We start from the raw sequence: 20196 nt of genomic DNA, 5'->3' as shown, positions 1-20196 counted from the left end.
TTTTTGTTTGGGCTGTATGACAAGTAATTTGGGAAAAGCATATTATGAGCATATCACTCTTCATTGTCACATTAATGTAACTGGGATTTTTATGACTCCTCAGTTTTAATTAATCTTCTTGCAGTGCATATTCTAGTGCATAGAAGAAGATAGTAGATGTAATCTTTTTTTCTTCTAGGAGTGAAGGATGCCTTACAATCCATTTATATGCAAATAGGCACAGGGCTTACTGGTTTTGCCATCAGCTAGTCCAAGGAGTGGTAAAATCTAATTAAAAGACTATTCATATTGAAATATCCATTGTTTTATCTTTATTTCCCCTCCCCCCATTCCCTGTTACAAATTCCAGGTCCTTTCTTGCTGCAGTGCTATCAGGTTGGGAGCCAGCCTAGCACAGCCATGTTTCACAGTGAAGAAAATGGGTCCAAAGGCATGGATCCCTTGGTGCTCATTGATGCCATAGCCATCTGCATGGCATATGAGGAGAAGGAGCTCTGCAAAATAGGAGAGGTGGCCCTAGCAGTGATATTTGATGTTGCAAGCATCATCTTGGGCTCAAAGGAAAGGGTAAGATTTTTAAAAGTGTATTGAAATGCCAATGCCATTTTGCTTCTAAAATTCTGGAGGCTACCAGTAAGCTGAGAAAAGGAAACTGATCAATTTCTTTGTTTCCAGGCTTGTCAGCTTCCCTTGTTTTCATACATTGTGGAACGTCTGTGTGCTTGCTGCTATGAACAAGCTTGGTATGCTAAACTAGGGGGTGTTGTGTCCATTAAATTTCTTATGGAACGGCTGCCACTGATCTGGGTCCTCCAGAACCAGCAGACTTTCCTGAAGGCACTTCTCTTTGTTATGATGGACCTAACTGGAGAGGTATGTAATGAATGAATTTCATCAAATAGTGTGGGGAAAATCTTAAATTCACACAGATTGAACTCTTAGTAATCCTGATTTTGCTGAACTTCAGAATGCATTTCACCTGCAAAAGTTAGTGAATTCTAGTAATTTTAACTTAAACCAAGATCTGAAGTTAGGAATGAGGTCAGATTTTTCCACATAACTTTGCTGAAGTTTTTGAGATTACACTTACTGCTTTTAGACTAGAAATGTACAGGCCACATGTAGATCACAAAAGAACACAGATTCACTGTCACTTACCACAGAATCACTAAGCTTAGTGGGAAATCAGAATCACAGGATTCATCAAAATCAAATTCTAAGTTGATGAGTAATGTGTAGATTTGTCATCTTTGTTCTGTATTTAGCTGATAAAAATGATCTCTGATGCCTCAGGTTTCCAATGGAGCAGTTGCTATGGCAAAGACCACATTAGAACAGCTCTTGATTAGATGTGCAACTCCTTTAAAAGATGAAGAAAAAACAGAAGAAATCCTTGCAGCACAGGAAAAGTCTTTCCATCATGTCACACATGACCTTGTTCGAGAAGTGACCTCTCCAAACTCCACTGTGAGAAAACAAGCCATGCATTCCCTGCAGGTGCTTGCACAGGTCACTGGCAAAAGTGTCACAGTCATCATGGAGCCACACAAAGAGGTAAGCAGAAATATTTACTGAACCAGAGCTTAAAGTTGTTTTCCAGTTTGGATTTGCAGAAATGCTTTCTTGGTATGTTTTTGCACACTAATGAATTAAGTTCATGGTGCTTTGATGGCATATGTTTGTCATTTGCTAACTTTTGTTGTTCAAACATACACAATACAGAGATTCATACAGGCTCTGCCTGACTCTTAGCCAGTAGTTATACTGTCTTCAGGTTGATTTACTTCCTTAAATTATGGGCTGCTCATCCTGCCACCAATCAGACATAGGCTAGACCATAGAGACACTACATTTTCACACTCAGTTTTGTTATTCTCTAAATATGTGGCATTATTGCTATGCCTTTCCCTATCCAGAAAGAGACTATAAAATTCAAAGCTGGTTGAAATAACTTTTGGCTGGATACTCCTTAAAACTGGTATTGTTTAGTCTTTTGGAAGATAATTGAATGCACATAAGTCTTAAGGGCCATGACAATATTCCAGATTGTGCTGAGATTCCCTAATTGATATCTTACTTTGCTGAGGCTGTTTAATGAGGAACGTGAAAAGTTGATGTAATGAAAAAAAGTTACACAAATTTTCTTGGTTTTCTGATGTTTTAGGAGCTTAAAATATTCTTGGTTTTTGACTGTTTGAAATGCCTCAGTCTATGAATTTCTTTGTTGTTCATGATGTTGTGTGAAGTTATTTAATATCATTGATCTGTTCACAGAGAATATGTATTAATTACAGCTACTCCACTCTTTTGTGAACTGACTGTGAATCAAAGTAATTCAGAGAATTACTTTTCCTCTAGCTTAATTTCTTCTCCAGACACATCTGGAGCCACAGTAGAAAATGGATAGAAACCTAGAGCCATGACTAATGGTGTTTTCTCAGTGGCTGTGTCTGTGGGGTCATTTCAATGGCTGCTAATTCAGTAATCTAAATTCCATCACGTAGGTCCTCCAGGACATGGTTCCTCCTAAAAAGCATTTGCTGCGGCACCAACCTGCAAACGCCCAGATTGGACTGATGGAGGGAAATACATTTTGCACAACCCTGCAGCCCAGATTGTTTACAATGGATCTGAATGTTGTGGAACACAAGGTTTTCTACACAGAGGTACTTTGTTTTTATGTTCTCATCTTTGAATGTAGAGGCTTCTATATGATGGCATCAGTACTTTCATTGTTAAAAATACATATTTTTCTTTGTGCATTTTAAACTTTGACTGAAACGCAAGAATTTCCCTTTTGGAACATCAGGTGAATTCTGCTTTGCCTGCAGCAGTCAATGCAGAAGATCCTCTGCTTTTGAGTTAAGACAAAAAAAATGCTGTAGATAAAAAGCTGTCTGTAAAGGTGGGGGTGGGATAGTGGTGTTTTAAATGTGAGTAGCAATATTAAAATGATTGTTTATTTTTTCCTAGTTACTGAATTTGTGTGAGGCTGAAGATGCTGCCCTAATGAAACTACCTTGCTACAAAAGTCTTCCATCACTTGTACCTCTTCGAATTGCAGCCTTAAGTAAGTAAAACCTCCTAAATAAGGCTTGATGCAGTTAAATGTCCTTGTGAGCAATGGGCAGTCTGCTTCCTGAGATCAGCAGAAAACCTGGGCACTGGAAGACTGATGACTGCTCTCCTGAGGTTACAGTTTAATGGAGAGAATAATGGGAAAGTATTGCTGCCTTCTTAATCACTAGAATTCAGTTTTCTGAAAGGAACCCAAAATATTTTAAGATTAATTATGTTATAAAGCATTAGGAAAACTATAGAATGTTAATAGAATTCTCATTCTTTTACTATTTTATGATGCCTGTTGATTTTGGCAATGCTTACAGTACTTTAGTTGTCTGCAATTTGAGATGACATAAAAAGAAACTATAAGAGAAGCAGTGTAGAATTAGGGTTTATTTTCTCCTCTCCTTTGAAATTGAGTTAACAAAGAGAACAAATTTACTTTGATATTTGCAGATGCTCTGGCTGCCTGCAATTACTTGCCTCAGTCAAGAGAGAAAATCATTGCTGCACTTTTCAAGGCACTGAATTCAACAAATAACGAGCTGCAGGAGGCAGGAGAAGCATGCATGAGAAAGGTGACTGTATTTAAACAACATTCCTTTTGAGATCATTGTTCTCTCTGCTTTACTTCCTTGGTACAAGACTTCTTGGGAAAGTTCTCTACAGGAAATATTGTTGCTCTGTTCAGTTTCTGTTAGTGATGCTGATAAAAGTTTGTGTCAGATGTGTTTGTTTGGGATTTGAACTTTGCCATAAAGAATTATCCAGGTTGCAATTAAGAATTATAAGCTCTTGGATAAGGACCATGGTAAATCTTCCAGTCTTTCTGTGCAGTCTTTCCCTCTTTCTGTTGGTCTGGTCTTTGTAAATGGGTCTTCTAAATAGCTTCAGTCCTTTTCAACTGTTTTGCAAATGTGCAGGCTTGGCTTTATTGTAAAAATTGTATGTTTTGTCTGTGTTCCTAAAAGAAGTGGTGGAGATCCCATAGTTGGTTTTGGATAGCAGAGTTAGACCTGCATCACAGTGTGATGGTTACCTTAAGGATCAGGACCCTGGCTGTCCTGTTTGAGGTCAGAATTAGTCCCTGACACTGCCCTGTCTGACCTGTGGATGCTACATTATCCTCTATAAAGGCTGAAAGAACAGGAAAGGATATTCTTTCATCATGATTTGTTGTTCAATAGCTGTGCCTAATTCTGATTCAGCAAGGTTTTAATTCCATATTTTTAAATGAAAAGAAAGAAGCTAATGAAATTAATTACAACCTCTTTGTAGTGCTGTGTAGATGGGCTGACATGGAGCAGAGAATGCAACTGCAGTAATACTGGTAGTTTGCATTTGTTTGTGCCATTGACTGGCCAGAGGTTGTGTGACTTTTCATGTCTCTGTGGTCATGAGAGGGAATTTACTTATCATTTATGGCTTGTTAACAGCACAGTTGGGTTGAGAGGTAGCAAATAAGGGTTGTTCTGACCTATACATCAGATTTGTGTGATTGTTTTTTTTCCTGGGATAAACCCATGCCCACAGGATATTTGGTTATGACAGGAAATATTCTCTCTGGCTGCTTGCAGCCAGGAACTTTTGACCTTTTCTCTTGCTCAGGATGCATGCAGATTGTAACACAGAAATTTGCTCTACTGCCTTCAGCCAGATTCACAGGCAGTTCTTAATATAGTGTGTAAGTAATTTGTTCATAGCTGTGTATTTAATTTATAGCTGTAGCAGATTTTCAGTCTGTCTGTAATTACGATCTCCTACTTGATTACTTTATGGAATGTCCTGCTGTGTGTCAGAAATACCTCAGTGCTTCCCAAATCCATCTTGTTACTGTGTCAATTTCCAGCACTAGATGTTTGAACTATTGTATTGAAGGAACAAAATAAAAGGAAAAATCAAGTCAGCTGAATCTATTTCAAGAAAAATGCTTGCACAAAAGTCACGTCCCTCTCCACCTGTATCTTAATTGTGCACTCTCCTGCAGTTCTTGGAAGGAGCTACCATAGAAGTTGATCAAATCCATACCCACATGAGGCCGTTGCTGATGATGCTGGGGGACTATCGGAGCCTGACCCTCAATGTTGTGAATCGTCTGACCTCAGTCACTCGGCTTTTCCCAAACTCTTTCAATGATAAATTCTGTGATCAGATGATGGTGAGCCCATCCACGTTTTTATTTTAGCTCTTCCAGAAGAAATTTTCTTCTAGCTACTATTCTTGTTGGTGATAAATCAAAGAAGTTCAGCAGTGACTCAGTGTATATGTTGGAAGTAAAATATTTTTGTTTCACAATTAATAAAAAGCTCCAATTTCTTTAAACATTTTGAGTAAATTTCTAAAGGGCTTCTAAACCAAAAAGTTAAAAGATTTTATTTTTTAGTGAAGACATAACTAGTTTTGCTAACGTTTGTTTGGACAAATTTATCTTTAAGCAAGGTGCCACTTGCACCTTTAACAATTTTACTTCTCAATGCACTTAATCTGTTTTGGTGCTTTCTTGATTTATGAAATTTTAGGAGGTATTGCTCTGTTTATTTGCAGTGTTTAAACTGAATGTGTGAATTCTTTATCCCCTTTGCATGAATATTTAAATATTTAAATACATACACATCAAGCAAGTCATCACAGTGTAAGACTATCAGATTTAAGTTTTTTTGTGTGTATATATATATATGTGTGTGTGTGTACTTATAATCCCTGCTTTCTTGAATATGGAGAGGACTTCTAGCAACAGCAAACTTTTCAACTTGAGGGAATGAAAATAACTGATAATTTTTCCCTTTGTTTCCTTCAAAGAATTATTTCTGCCTCTATATTGTCTCCTGTAGCATATGCTAAAATGGAACAGTCTAATTAGAAGAATAATGCTAATTATCCTTTCTTTGTAGCAACACCTGCGTAAATGGATGGAGGTTGTAGTTATTACACACAAAGGTGGACAACGGAGTGATGGAAATGTAAGTTAATGAATGCTTTTGTGTGAGAAGAGAAGAATAAATAGTATTAATGTTTTGGAATTAAAGAACTCATTCAGTTGTAAATGCTGCCATAACTGATTACACGCTGATGCTTTGTTACAAGCTAACAGACTTGTTGGATTGAATGTAGAATATTGAATGTCTGTTAGAAGTCTCAGTAAGAGCAGCTTCTTATCTGCTGACAGTGGTTACTTTAGAGAGTGTTCTAGGTTAGTGTGGGGGCAGCTCAAGCTCAAGCATTTTTATTTCTTTTCCCCCTCAGGATTTTCTGCTTAGAAATCTGTTCACTGGAATGGCTGATGAGCTCAGCAGCGTAATCTCCCATTTTTCATTAATATGTTTGATGTTCATAATATGGCTTTTTGAAAATTATATGTAATGATAACATAATCCCAGTTAATTTAAAATGTAATTTACCTAAACCAAGTTCAATATTTACTAGTTGGGATCACATTAAAATCACTCTCCCAGTGAAACTAATGACCTCAGTGTAGAAGCATGGGAAGCTGATCACTTCCTTTATAAATGGAAAACTGTGCAGTGTAATGTCAATACTGTGTGCTCTTAGCAATACTGATGGGAATTCCTGCTTCAGTGCAGTTTCCTGTACATTACCAGAGGTCCCACAATTCTATTAATATTTTACTAAATGCTTTTATTAAGTGTTGAGATTTATGATTGCACCTAAGAAAAAATGAGGGGAATTCTATTAATGTCTTTGTTTCTCAAATTAGAATGAAAATTACATTGGCTTTTTATTTCCCTCAAAACATGGAAATGGCTTAATGGCTTTTCATTTCTCTTTCCTGTCTTTGCAAAGAGAGCTTTTAATCTGAATTTGGTCATTGCTTTATATTAGACCTAGATGTTCTCTAATGAAGTAGAGTAAGGTTGGTTTCTTATATTTTAACTTAACACTGTGCATTTTTCAGTTAACCTCATTTTATTCATGCCAGAGTAGTTCTAAGGCCTTCATATACTTTTGGGATTCACTTTTCCTCAAATGTGATGATTACAGATATCTTACAGATCTTTTTGTAGCAATAATCTTTTAAACCACAATGTGGCACTTCCAGTACAGTTTTTGTCACTAAGTCATGTTTACTTGTGAATTCCCCTGATTTTCATGTCTTTTGTTGATGTTTTCTGTGTAGTTATGTATTTAGATAGATAAGTTGGGTGGGGAGTGCACACCAGACACTTGAGAAACATCTTGAGGGACTTGTCACATCTTGAGGGACAAGAGAAGTCTGGAAATGTTTCAAGTAGAATTGTGTCAATGCAAAGCTGATTGAATATTACTTTTCTGCTTCCTAGTTGTTGCTCCAAAGTTTTCTTAAAAATAAAAACTCTAAGCAACTGCAGGAGCACACAGCTTGGTCTTTGTACAGTTCCTGTGGCAGGGTGTGTTTATGTGTCTGTATGTACATTGTGCTGTTGAAAAACAGGGACAGTGAAACTGGTGGTCAGTTATTGCAGCTGGCATTTCACTTCTCTCCTTTCTTCACGATCCTAGTGAGATTCCAGCATCTGGGACACCCATTAAAAGCAGTGTTGGGAAGTAGGCTGGATCATTCAGACTGTGGGGTTGAGTAGAGGAGCTGCTAAACACTCAGTGGAGAACAGGAGTGACCAGGAAAGCCTGATGTGCCCTCCCTGTGCTGGTGCTGGTCCAAGCATTCCATCCTTTCCAGCAGCATGGGATGAAGGTGCCCTCTGATGATGGTGTCAGGCAGTTCTCCAGCATTGTGCAGATAAGGGCTGGTCAGAAAAGCCTCTTACAGAACAGTTAAAAGGTTTTGGAGTGAGTTTTCACATGAAAATGGTTAACTGCAGACAAACTGAAAAATTAGAAATGCTGCATAGTGATGACTGCTGTAAAGATCCACACTGATGCCAGAATAACTGAACCTTGTTCACCTAAATAATTTATGGCAGTCCTGCTGTGATCCTGAGCTGTGAGCTGGCTGTTTAGAGAAATGAACAAATTAAAATGTAATATATAAAGTAGTGATTAAAATCTAATTCATTGGTCTAGGGAATAAAATATTTAAATCTTTCTTCCTTCCTCTCTTCCCTTACTTTCCAAGGAAAGGCATGGGGTTTCAGGTCATGTTTGGTAATTGAAAGAATAAGTTTTGAGTAGATGGTTGCCTCCAGCTGTCCCTCTTGTGAGAGGGTGGAAATTTCCATGGTGGAAATTCTGCATCACAGCCTAGGAGGAGTGTAGAGGACTTCATAGCTTGGTAGCTCAAGTACTGAAAGTGATTTTGTAATAGATGGTGGCCAAACTTGTCTTCAAAGATGCTAAAATGTTGTTTCCCCTGACCTAATCATCTTTATTATATTTTTATTCACTTTTAAATATTTGAGAAGCTATTTCAGATCAATGTCAAAGTAGAAAAAAGGATGAATTTCATCCAGTTCTTTGAAGGACAATTTGGAGCATGTGAGATACTCATTGTCTCTACTCCTTCTGTTTGAGATGAGGAAGTAACTGAGCTGAAGTTAGACTGCAGCCTGAAGAATGGCATGTGCTGATTTGTACATTTATTTGATATTTTTGTGGGCTTTTTCCTTTCATGCTGTGATATCTGCTTTGGTTCAGCCTGCCACGGAAGGGTAGAGGTGAGAAACTCCGTGCAGGCACCAGGAACTTTTTTGGTTGTCATGGTTTCTTTTGTTGTTGTTTTGTTTGGTTTTATTTTTTCTTTTAACTTGTGGTTTGTTAGTTTTATCGTTGTGTTTTGGGCACAGTGCATTGTGCCTTTGACTGCAGTGCTGTGAATTGTCTTCTGTTTGTCTGTGCAGAGCTGTTTTGATCACGTTGCAGTTAAGGATGTTGAGCATGTTTGTACCAGAAAGAGCAGGATTTTTAGTTTCTGTGAAGGCATAAGTGGTTTCAAGAGGTTTTTATGTATTCTCAGCCCTGAACTTCAGTTCATGAGAGGGGTCTTGTGGGGTCTGTCTGGGCAGATCAGGTTAAAGGAGTGGAGCCTAATGCTTTGTGTTTAAATTCAGTTGAGAAAATGTAATGCACTTGATAAAATCATCTTGGATGCTGCAACTTGGTTTTAGAGAGATGGTGAGGGTGGTTTTGTTGTTTTGTTTTTTCCTTTCCCTTTTCTTACTGCAGGAAATCTACACCCTAGCTAGCTGAAATACAGTCTCTATTTAAATCACACAATGAAAAAAATGCAAAATGATTTTGGACTTCTGGAGAATTTGATATCTAGTGAGAGAACAGAGCTGACTTTACAGTAACCAGCTGTTTGTGAGATAGGCTGAACAGTGCTGTGAGAGAGCTGAATCTCTCTTCATGTGTAATCTGGGGGTGTGGGGTGTATGGCAGAAATTGTTTAGGGGGGAGGTCTGGCTGTTTGATACTTGACCCACTTGGTGTAGAGCAGTGAGCACTCTGTAACTCCCTCATCAGCAGTATCATTACAGTGTTTAGCTCTTACCTGCAAAACACCACTGTGCTGGAAAGGAAAATAAAATTTAAACCATGATATTACCAGAGGGGGTAGGGCAGACTTCCACAGGTGCAATTTTTTCATGCATTATGGTAAGTAGATGCTGTGTTTATGCTAACCTTTTGCATTTGGCTGCTGGCTATGCTAATACAGAGGGGAAAAAAAGAAGCAAGGTGTGTGATACTGTTTTTATACATTATAGCCAGTAATATTTATTTAATTGTCCTTCTTTTTACCTGTAGGAAATGAAGATTTGTTCAGCAATCATAAATTTATTCCATCTGATCCCAGCTGCCCCACAGACTCTGGTTAAACCTCTTCTGGAAGTTGTTATGAAAACAGAACGAGCAATGTTAATTGAGGTAAAAGTGGAAGTTAACATTGCTGAAATTTTTTTGCTTTATAGTCTTGAACATTAGTGTATGATAATTATAATATTTTAAATATGGTGTGAGAACATTTGATCCTGAAATATGCTCTTCAAGCCTTTAGGAGGTATTAACATTTGCCTTACACCCTTAGAAGTGAAGTTTTGAAAGTATCAATAAATTCTCATGCAAGTTCTGAACATTCTGTATCTGTATGAATGCCAAGTCAAATGTATTTTTCTGAGTGGTAGTAAATTAGTGGGAAATACTCTATACTCTCCATTTTTAATTTAAGGTTTATGAATTTTTCAGGCTGGCAGTCCATTCAGGGAACCACTGATAAAGTTTTTGACACGTCATCCATCCCAGACTGTGGAGCTGTTCATGATGGAAGCCACTTTAAATGATCCACAGTGGAGCAGAATGTTTATGGTAAGCTGTGTGGGGAGAGGAGCATGAAAAAACCCTCAACTTGACAAATCTGACGAACATCTTTTGTATGTTTTTTGCTTGTATGACCTTGCAGTCCTTATCATGGTCTCACTCTTGACTGCAAGGTTCCTGTTTCTGGTTTTGTATTTGTTTGTCCTGAAGTGTTGATTCTATACCTTTCCAGATCATGTAAGGCTATTCCTGAAGTGTAGATGTTATTTTTATATCCATGAAATACAACCTCTGCAACTTTAGTGTGGCATATAAAAGCTACAGGATGATATAGTCGCCTGATATTTTGGCTTTTAAAGGTTATTAAAATTATTTCTTCCCCTTTTGCAGAGTTTCTTGAAACATAAAGATGCCAAACCTCTGCGGGATGTACTGGCAGCTAATCCCAACCGATTTATCACCCTGCTGCTGCCTGTGGGTGCCCAGGCAGCCGTGAGACCTGGCTCCCCCAGCACCACCACCATGCGGCTCGACCTGCAGTTCCAGGCTATCAAGGTACTCATTTATCTTGTTTGTCTCTGCACTGGATAGCTGAAACCTCTTCAGCTACCAGAAGGCTCTTACATCCAGGCTTTCAGTGAGAGTGTGTGTGTGTGTATTACAGCTCATAGAAAAGCACTTGTAAAAATGTGGAGTGTTTGTAGCCAGAGCTGCTTTGAGAAAGGAAAAGAGACTCAAATTATCTCTGCTTTTTTTTTGTCAAGTAGGATACAAGAGGACAGCATGACAACAAAACATAATTATTTTTTTAAACCTAAACTATTTTGTATTTCACTCTTTTGTTTTGCTGTTGAATATTTTAGCACCCTTAATTGACCTTAAGCAAGTCCTCATATGTCATTGTTTCTCCTGACAGATCTCTTGTGTGTTGACTGTGCATTTGTCTTGTTTTGCTTTGGACAGATCATAAGTATTATTGTTAAGAATGATGAATGTTGGTTAGCAAATCAACACTCCTTGGTGAATCAGCTGAAACGTGTCTGGGTGAGTGAAGCTTTTCAGGAGAGACATAGGAAGGAGAATATGGCTGCAACAAACTGGAAAGAGCCCAAGCTGTTGGCCTACTGCTTACTGAATTACTGCAAGTACGTAAAAATCTTTTGTTCCTAGACCCTGCATGTATTTTTTTAATTTTAATTTTGAAAATACTGTAAAGGTATATAGACTTACTAAAAATGGTTTGCAGTTATTGAAGAGAAAGTGTAATATATCTCATAATACTGCTATTAGCTTTAAAACCATGTCTGTGGTACTGGCTGCTCTTGCTTCTCTGCTCCTTTAAAAGATGAATTCCATCAGCATAGTAGTTTGTGTATTTTTTTCACAGAAGCTTTGTATTTTATGTGTTTTCACAGAAGGAATTATGGTGACATAGAGTTACTCTTCCAGTTGCTTCGAGCTTTTACGGGCCGATTTCTCTGCAATATGACTTTCTTAAAGGAATACATGGAAGAAGAGATCCCCAAAAACTACAGTATCCCCCAAAAACGAGCTTTGTTCTTCCGGTTTGTAGACTTGAATGACCCAAACTTTGGAGATGAGCTCAAAGCCAAGGTAACTAAAGCAATTAAATCAAAGAAGCCTGGTATTTAGGTTTAATTTTCTTCTTGGGAACTAGGGCAACAAAACTTCCTTACTTAAATGTCAACGAGTTTGATAATTGGCAGAGTCATTTAGGTGAAAATATCATACCTGAAGAAGAGCGATAATAAACAGAGACAGCAATTCATCTTGTGCTCAATGCTTGCTGCTTTGATTACACTTTCTAAGAATCTATGCCCTTGGAAGGAAGAGAGAGGGGGAAAAAGTTGGTGTGTGGCTTTTTTCTTGGGGTTTTATGTATAGTTTCCTTTTGTGACTCAGTGAATGTGTCCAACAGGCAGGTTTACATGTGGGAGTACTTGAGTGTTGGCTGCCATTAGAGAAATATAATAGTACAGTAAAACTTGCTTTGTTTATATTCTGTAGGTGCTGCAACATATCCTGAATCCTGCTTTCTTGTACAGTTTTGAAAAAGGAGAAGGTGAACAGCTGTTAGGCCCCCCAAACCCAGAAGGAGATAATCCAGAAAGCATCACTAGTGTTTTTATAACAAAGGTAACAGTCTTTGTTTACATTGAAGTATTTGAAAATTAAAACAAAAAGATGTTCCTCTCATTTGACTTTTCATCCTGCTTTGAATAAGTTGTTCTGTTCTGAATATGATGGTCTGTTATGTTGAATTGCTTCATAATGTTGAATGTGAGGTCCATTAGTCGTCAGTAGGATGGGTCTACAATTTTCAGTTTATGCTGTTTTCAGATTTGGAATGTGGCTTTAGAAATGGGCCTTACTTGGCTATAATCCCAGTGTTTTTTGTAAGGAAAGCTTTCCATGACCCAGCATCAGTGTCTTTCTAATTCACTGCTATTTCATGGAACCAGTCAGAGGTTATAAAGCAAATGTTGTTGTAGATGAGGGTTGGGGTATTTTATTTATATCTTTCTACAGGTTAGCAGTTTGGGAGTTCCCAGATGTGCTCATAATTTAAAGGTTCACACTTCAGGATGTTGTTTTTGGGTACTGAACTGAGTCAAGAAAGCAATTATAATTAGTTCTTAGTCTTCTTAAAAACCACTCAGAAAGCAAAAATTTGGGACTTTGCCTTTATAATAATAAAGTCATTTTTTTGTCAACTTCATTCTCTCTTTGATCCTGCCTGGAACTAGGTACTTGATCCAGAAAAGCAGGCTGATATGCTGGATTCTCTGAGGATCTACCTGCTGCAGTTTGCCACGCTGCTGGTGGAGCATGCCCCCCATCACATCCACGACAACAACAAGAACAGGAACAGCAAACTGCGGCGCCTGATGACCTTTGCCTGGCCCTGCCTCCTGTCCAAGGCCTGCGTGGACCCAGCCTGCAAGTACAGTGGCCACTTGCTCTTGGCACACATCATTGCCAAGTTTGCCATTCACAAGAAGATTGTTCTGCAGGTATTGACCACGGGCTTGTGTTAAGTTCATGGAGTGCTTTCTTTTATTGTAAGATTCGGAGTAGAAGCTGGTTTTGAATGCTGAGTATAATTCAAACACTACAAACAAATGAAGAAGCAGCAGGCCAAAGGTTTAATACAGATTTGCTTGGGAGTAGGAGAGTATAGAAAGAAGTGTGAAGAAAAATGAAAGCAGGAAGGGTAAGTAAGACAAGTAGACATTTCGGTTGAATTAGCAAAATTGGGAATGTTTCTTCACTTAAGAGACAGATGCTTCAGTTGAGACACAATGTGGGGACCAAGGGAAAACTTCAAATTGGACAGTGAAGAGGGAGGAAGGAAAGGGAATGTGAAGGAAACAGGGAAACAGAAGTACATGCTCTATCCTTCTGCTGCTGATGTATCATGGTGTTTCTAGCAAATTATGCGCCTTTAGAGAAAAATTGTGTTTTTTAGAAAACATGTATTGTCTCCCTTTCTTTATAAATGCTTTGTTTTTGTAAATGCCTGCAGTATTGATGTTGATGAGAAGCTCTGCTGTTCAGGTTTTTCACAGCCTTCTCAAAGCACATGCAATGGAAGCCCGGGCTATTGTCAGGCAGGCCATGGCTATCCTGACTCCAGCTGTGCCTGCTCGAATGGAGGATGGACACCAGATGCTCACTCACTGGACACGAAAAATCATTGTGGAGGAGGGCCATACAGTGCCCCAGCTAGTACATATTTTGCACTTGATAGTACAACATTTCAAGGTACTTGTACTGTTACTCTGGTACTCACTGTATCTCCTGTATCAAAGAGGTGAACAGTTTGATTAGAAAAACAGCATAACTTATATGGTTTAGTTTCAAAATGCATCATTTGTCTGTAAAGATACTTATCTATAACTGAATACAACTGTTTAATAGCAAATAATTTATTAAGCTCTGTCATGACTGAAGTTAGAACTCCAAATGTCAGTTTAGAGTCTGCAAGATTAATTCATTGCACATGCATTAGCAGTGTTCTTTAACAGGTCTAAAAGTTCTTTAAACAAAGTGCACAGCCATATTCTTTGCCATCCTTGAGTAATCCTTTTTTGTATGACTTTATATATTCTGTGGGATTAACTAGATCACTTTTATCTGCAGCCAGTGTATGTTGGGAAACATTAAACAAATGGGGGAATGGTGCAGAATGTCAACATAGGAACATTTTTGAAAACATGTATTAAAATGCAATCCAAAGGGACAGCTAATACACATTTTCCAAGAATTGATGCCTCAACAGATATTTTTGAAAGAATATCTGAGTATGCTCAAATGTAAGTTGAAGCTCTTTAAAATGTTTGGGAAAAAATTGGTGTGATTGGTCCTTGAAAAAAACCATGAGTCTTAAAAAGAACATGTTTATTTGAATGCATGAAATCAGTAGTCACTACTGAAAGTTGTAGCCAAAATACTATTTTCAGTGCACCAGTTAATTTTCCATATTGCAAAATTTGAAGTGGTACAGGTTTAGCAAACTTTGGAATTGATGACTGTTTTACAATTTTGCTTTATTTCAGCTTTGTAGGTTTTGTGTAGAATGTTACTGGTTAATGACGAACATTTCTGTGAAACCATTTTTTCAGGTTTATTATCCTGTGAGACATCACTTGGTTCAGCATATGGTTAGTGCCATGCAGAGACTGGGCTTCACTCCCAGTGTTACAATAGAGCAAAGAAAATTAGCTGTGGATCTTGCTGAAGTTGTTATTAAATGGGAATTGCAAAGAATCAAAGACCAGCAGGTAGGAAATCAAAATAAATGGGTAAAGATTGAACTGTTCCACAGTTTAATGTCCTTTTTTTAACATGCACATTGCTGATATTTCAGCCAGATTCAGATATGGACTCAAGTGCAAGTGGAGAAGGAGCAAGTTCTGCCTCATCTGCTGTTAAAAGAGGATTGTCTGTGGATTCTGGCCAAGAAGTAAAACGATTCAGGACAGCTACAGGAGCAATAAGTGCTGTAAGAGAAAATCAGGATTGTTCAGAGACTCTAAGTAGTGTAATGGTTTTTTCCACATGACTCGAAACTCCCTAATTTGAATTGGTCTTAGCTTTAGCAAGCACTTTAAATCTGTTCTTGTTTTCCTCCTTCAGTCTGGCTGAGGGCTGTTGTGTTTTGTGTGCATGCAGGTGTTTGGACGGAGCCAGTCCTTGCCAGGAGCTGATGCCCTCCTTGCCAAGCCCATTGACAAGCAGCACACAGACACTGTTGTGAATTTCCTGATTAGAATTGCTTGCCAGGTACTGTGGTTATTCTGATATGCAGATACCAGTGTGGAGTAGCAGCCAAACCCATAAACCCCTCTTTTCACACAGCTCCTTTTAGGCTTGGATTATTCTAATGTTTCTGTGCTTTTTCATGATTAATTTACATATTTGGGTGATGCTGCAATGTATGCTTGTTCTATTGCCTAGGTTAAATGTCAAGAATACTTTATCCCAAAATATTAAGAGAGTTTTATAGGGAATGGCTGTAGCTAGGGGTAATGATTGTAGTTTTATTTTCAAAATCCTATACATGGAATTACTTTCCTGCAGCGTGTAGAGCTAAAGTTTTTCACCAAATTTGGAGGGAATTAACTTTTCTAGAATGAGAAAAATTATCTGGGTGTGTCTCCAGGCTGACAAATTTTATGGCTTCTGCTCCTGCAGCAGACTCAGCTGGTAAGTAGCATGGGATTTTATATCCCACAGTCCATTGCACAAAATAGTTGTGCTCTTAAGTATAAAGATGAATTGAGTAAAGAGCTGCACATGTTTATGGATACCTTGCAAACAGTAAAGATTAACCATCTTGAGTATGTTCAGAGTTGTAGTAATATAGGATAGCATGAAACTTTTGTTTAAATACACCTTTGATGGGTGATTTGGGTTAATTAGCTAGCAATTTGGACACCAGTTCTGGTATTTACTATTAGTTGTCAGCTTTTTATGCATTAAATGCTGTGTGACTGTACTGATAAAACTACATAAGCTCATCCATTTCAGAAATAAGAAATTACATGCTTGCATGGAACGAGTAATAAATTAATGACTTGGTTCCAAAAGGGTGTCATTTTGTTAACTCTGATTAATTGCTAGGTAAATGACAACTCCAACACTGCTGGATCCCCTGGGGAGTTGCTGTCTCGACGCTGTGTCAACCTTCTGAAAACAGCTTTGAGGCCAGACATGTGGCCCAAGTCAGAACTGAAGTTGCAGTGGTTTGATAAGCTGCTCATGACTGTGGTAGGTAACATTCTGGTCCTGTAGGTCTTTAGGCTTCCCTGGCATGTGGGATGATTGAATACCAGTCATATCTGGATATAGATTTTTACAGTGCTAATCTTTTCTTTGTAGTGAAATAAATAAGTTGTTAAGTTTGTGAATTGCAGAAGTGGTTATAATTTGTAGAGCTGCAGTACTGACTGGTTGGTGTGGTTTATTTATTTTGGGGGATTTTTTTCTTAGTAGGTTTTAACAGATTTGATCTGAGTTTAGTAATCTGTGTAATTCCTGTTTACCCTTACTCACTGCCTTTTTGTGTGCTTTCTCTTTAGGAGCAGCCCAATCAGGCCAACTTTGCCAACATTTGCACTGGCTTAGAGGTCTTAAGCTTCCTGCTGACTGTGCTACAGCCCCCTGCTATCCTGAGCAGCTTCAAGCCCCTCCAAAGAGGGGTAGCAGCCTGTATGACCTGTGGGAACACCAAGGTTTTGAGGGCTGTCCACAGTTTGCTGTCTCGCTTGATGGGAATTTTCCCCACAGAACCAAGTGAGTGGTGTTTTCTTCCTCCTTTTATCCTTTATTGCTGCATAACTTAAGTGGTTGAGGGGTGTGATGAAGGCACTCTTTGGAATGTGCTAATACTCTGTTTTATGATTCCTGCATTTAATGGTCCATTTTAGCTTGCACTTTCAACCTCTGATTAAAAAAGGAAAAGCTGAAAGAAGTAATCATGTGGAATACATCATTATCCATTGACATAAAAACTTAATAACCTGTGGCTGTCATAACTTTAGTTCAAGAAATGCATGCTATAAATTTAATGTATTTTTGCAATTAGAATTTTTCAGCTTTAGAAGTGCAATTTTTTAGTTATTAAGTTTTGCTGTTTTGCTGAAACAAGGAAGGGAGATAAAATGTAAAAAAGAAAGGCAATAAGTAATATGCTGTGCCTTAATAGAAGCTAATTTAGATAATATTTTCTTGGAGAAAGGTAAATCAGTAATGTAAGACTGCTCATCAAATTGAGTTACTCAGAAGAAGTGAATTCTCAAAGACATACTGGTATAATAAAGAGGTTTATATAAGTGAGGGATCTGCTTGTGTCATCTTAGATTGTTGACAGTGTGAGACTCCAGTGATGTTTTAGTGACTGCACATTCACAGTGGAACTGTTCTTTGCCTGTTCTGTGGGTAGTGTTACCAAAACTAAAGACATCTCTGAACTCTGCAGGTACCTCAAGCGTGGCTTCCAAGTACGAAGAGCTGGAGTGCCTTTATGCTGCAGTTGGGAAGGTTATTTATGAGGGACTGACTAATTATGAAAAAGCCACCAATGCCAACCCTTCCCAGCTCTTTGGTAGGTGTCCCACACCCCTGGCAGCTCTGTGGGAATGCCCCTGAATGAGACATGTCTTTGTCACAAATTTCCTTTTCCATAAATCTGATCTAATGCAGAGGAAAAGCTGTGGGAAGCATTTGAAGCTAACTTGAGAAATGAGCTTAGGATGTCATGTCTGTGAAAAAAGGGAATGGAGGGGGGTTCATTGTGTTCTGTCTGCTCCCTGAAGTGACTTGGGAGCAATTTTTGGAGGTGGGGAGCTGTAGATCTGCTAGGTGGAAGCCTTTTGTATTCAAAGTGCATAGGGAAAAGGTGCAATATTGATATTAGGCAAAAAATAAAGTAAAAGTTACTGGCACCTTCTTACATGGAAAAAACCAAATCCTGCAGGTCCTCTGAGATACAACAGAATAGTTCAAGGAATCTGTATAGAGTCTTATGTGTTCCTGCCTTTCTGTTTAATTTTTTTAAGCCTCATTTATTAGCTGATTTAGGTTGTGTATTAAGATTTATGTATTTATAGACCTTAAACTCTCAGTAATCAAGAAATTACAAAAATACTATTTTTTTGGGGTGACAAAATCTGAATTTTTAGCATAGACCATTCTGAAGAGCTGAAATGGTTTTCTTTTCTTGTTTTTTTTTTTTTTTTGTACTTACTGAACTGCTAGACAGCTCAGCTACATAATAGAATGACAGAGATATATAGGAATAATAGAGTTTGGCCCACAACTGGTTGTGTTGGTAATACAGACCTGAAATTGTACAATGTTGGAAAACCTGCTGATTTAAATGGCAAATGTCCTTCACTGTTCTATTCTGTGAGCTGTGTAGATGTCTGTAATTGTACCTTGGGAATTGCCTATTTGTCAGATGTCAGGAGGTACTTTACATCAAACTAACCATGAAAGATGTTTCTTACATTTTGTCCAGAGCTCCCTTAAAAGCAGCACCACAATCAAGCTGTCAGGAGGTGCATTTTGTAGTAATTCTGTGGCTCAGAGGCTGAGCTTTGTGGGCCAGATTTTGTGCCCATTGATCAGAAAAAGAAACAAAACTTTGGCAGGAGCCATTCAATGATCAGAGCATGTTTCTGTAGATATGCTGTGTAGATCCATTGAATTAGAAAGTTGCAGTAGTTTGGTTTTTTTTAGTAGGGATAATTGTACAGGATGTGTGTGCTTTTTTTTTTTAAGGGTGAAGTAGTCAACTTGAATTAACTTCTTCAGTCTACAGAAACTGATTTATTAAACTTTATAAAGTTTCTAGATTAGAATACCCAAGTTATGATTTCTTATTTCTTAATTACTAAACCCGGACCTGCTAATTTAAAAGTTTTTCTGCTTTTTTCTACTAAAATAAATGTGCGATGTTAGGAGTAGTTGCATTTTTTAAGGTCTTGGAAGTATTTGTTCTCAATCCCTTTCTTCCTGTCCTCCCTTTTTCCCCTTGCTGTTCATCACACACTTGTATGCAAAACTTTGAAATACTTTAATTAGTGCAAAATTAAAGTTGAGACTGAAATTGAGACTGAAATTTTTATCCAGATCTCTCCAGATTTCTAATGTTTGTAACCTGGGTAGTCCCATCCTTCTTTCATGGCATCTGTACCTTACTCAGGTCATGCCCAAGAGAAGTTTCAAGCCTTGTTTTTATCTCTAGGGACTCTGATGATTCTGAAATCTGCATGCAGCAACAACCCCAGCTACATTGACAGGCTGATCTCAGTTTTCATGAGGTCCCTGCAGAAGATGGTCAGGGAACACCTGAATCCACAGGCAACAGCAGGAGCAGCAGAAGCAAACACAGGTATTACCTTGTACAGTCTGTTAATGATTAGTAGTATTGGAAAGTATTAAAATACCTTCATCCTAAAGGGATTCAAATGACTCTGCAGGGTTTGTGTGCATTGTAACTTGTTGAAAAATACTTCAGCCTTAGTGAGTAGTGCTACCCCAAAGTATTGAGAGCTAAAAATGCACTTATGAGTTCCAGTTACCTGCTTAATATATGAATTTCAGTATTAGCCCAACCTTTTCAGTGAAGGGTTAGTGAAGCATTTGCTGAGCTGCAGCATAAATAGAAGAAGTGAAATTCTTCAAAGCTTTAGAGGGTTGAGGGGAGAGGGGCTGAATTTTTTTGATTGCTTTGTGCTTTCACTTTTTTTTCTACTCCTTCCTATCTTACAATATTGGAACAACTGTGTTTGAATGAACTTGTTGAAGTGGATGCTTTAGCATCTCTTTCAGTCAGTATAATGCTGTCTGTTGTCAAATGAATTAGAAAAAAATCAGATGTTCTTGTAGAAGAAA

General features: G+C 38.1%; 1 protein-coding gene across 3 annotated transcripts in view; it reads left to right on the top strand.

Annotated features, from left to right (window-relative positions):
* Window positions 1-20196, top strand: part of TRRAP (transformation/transcription domain associated protein) — a 75963-nt gene that overhangs the window by 20706 nt on the left and 35061 nt on the right. For all 3 annotated transcript variants that reach the window (XM_071444038.1, XM_071444036.1, XM_071444037.1), the window contains 23 exons: window positions 350-567; window positions 676-873; window positions 1294-1554; window positions 2505-2666; window positions 2974-3070; window positions 3520-3641; window positions 5051-5221; window positions 5955-6023; window positions 9763-9882; window positions 10201-10320; window positions 10663-10827; window positions 11236-11417; window positions 11688-11886; window positions 12301-12429; window positions 13041-13307; window positions 13852-14058; window positions 14919-15077; window positions 15164-15298; window positions 15469-15579; window positions 16420-16566; window positions 16878-17091; window positions 17777-17902; window positions 19547-19693. In XM_071444038.1, the coding sequence (XP_071300139.1) occupies window positions 350-567; window positions 676-873; window positions 1294-1554; window positions 2505-2666; window positions 2974-3070; window positions 3520-3641; window positions 5051-5221; window positions 5955-6023; window positions 9763-9882; window positions 10201-10320; window positions 10663-10827; window positions 11236-11417; window positions 11688-11886; window positions 12301-12429; window positions 13041-13307; window positions 13852-14058; window positions 14919-15077; window positions 15164-15298; window positions 15469-15579; window positions 16420-16566; window positions 16878-17091; window positions 17777-17902; window positions 19547-19693 (3726 nt within the window). The remainder of the gene's footprint in view (window positions 1-349; window positions 568-675; window positions 874-1293; window positions 1555-2504; window positions 2667-2973; window positions 3071-3519; window positions 3642-5050; window positions 5222-5954; window positions 6024-9762; window positions 9883-10200; window positions 10321-10662; window positions 10828-11235; window positions 11418-11687; window positions 11887-12300; window positions 12430-13040; window positions 13308-13851; window positions 14059-14918; window positions 15078-15163; window positions 15299-15468; window positions 15580-16419; window positions 16567-16877; window positions 17092-17776; window positions 17903-19546; window positions 19694-20196) is intronic.

The sequence above is a fragment of the Agelaius tricolor genome, unplaced genomic scaffold (genome assembly GCF_023055355.1).
Source record: "Agelaius tricolor isolate 1412-34295 unplaced genomic scaffold, bAgeTri1.0.p SCAF_19, whole genome shotgun sequence".
Taxonomy (NCBI): Eukaryota; Metazoa; Chordata; class Aves; order Passeriformes; family Icteridae; genus Agelaius; species Agelaius tricolor.
This window is presented reverse-complemented; position numbering and strand designations above follow the sequence as displayed.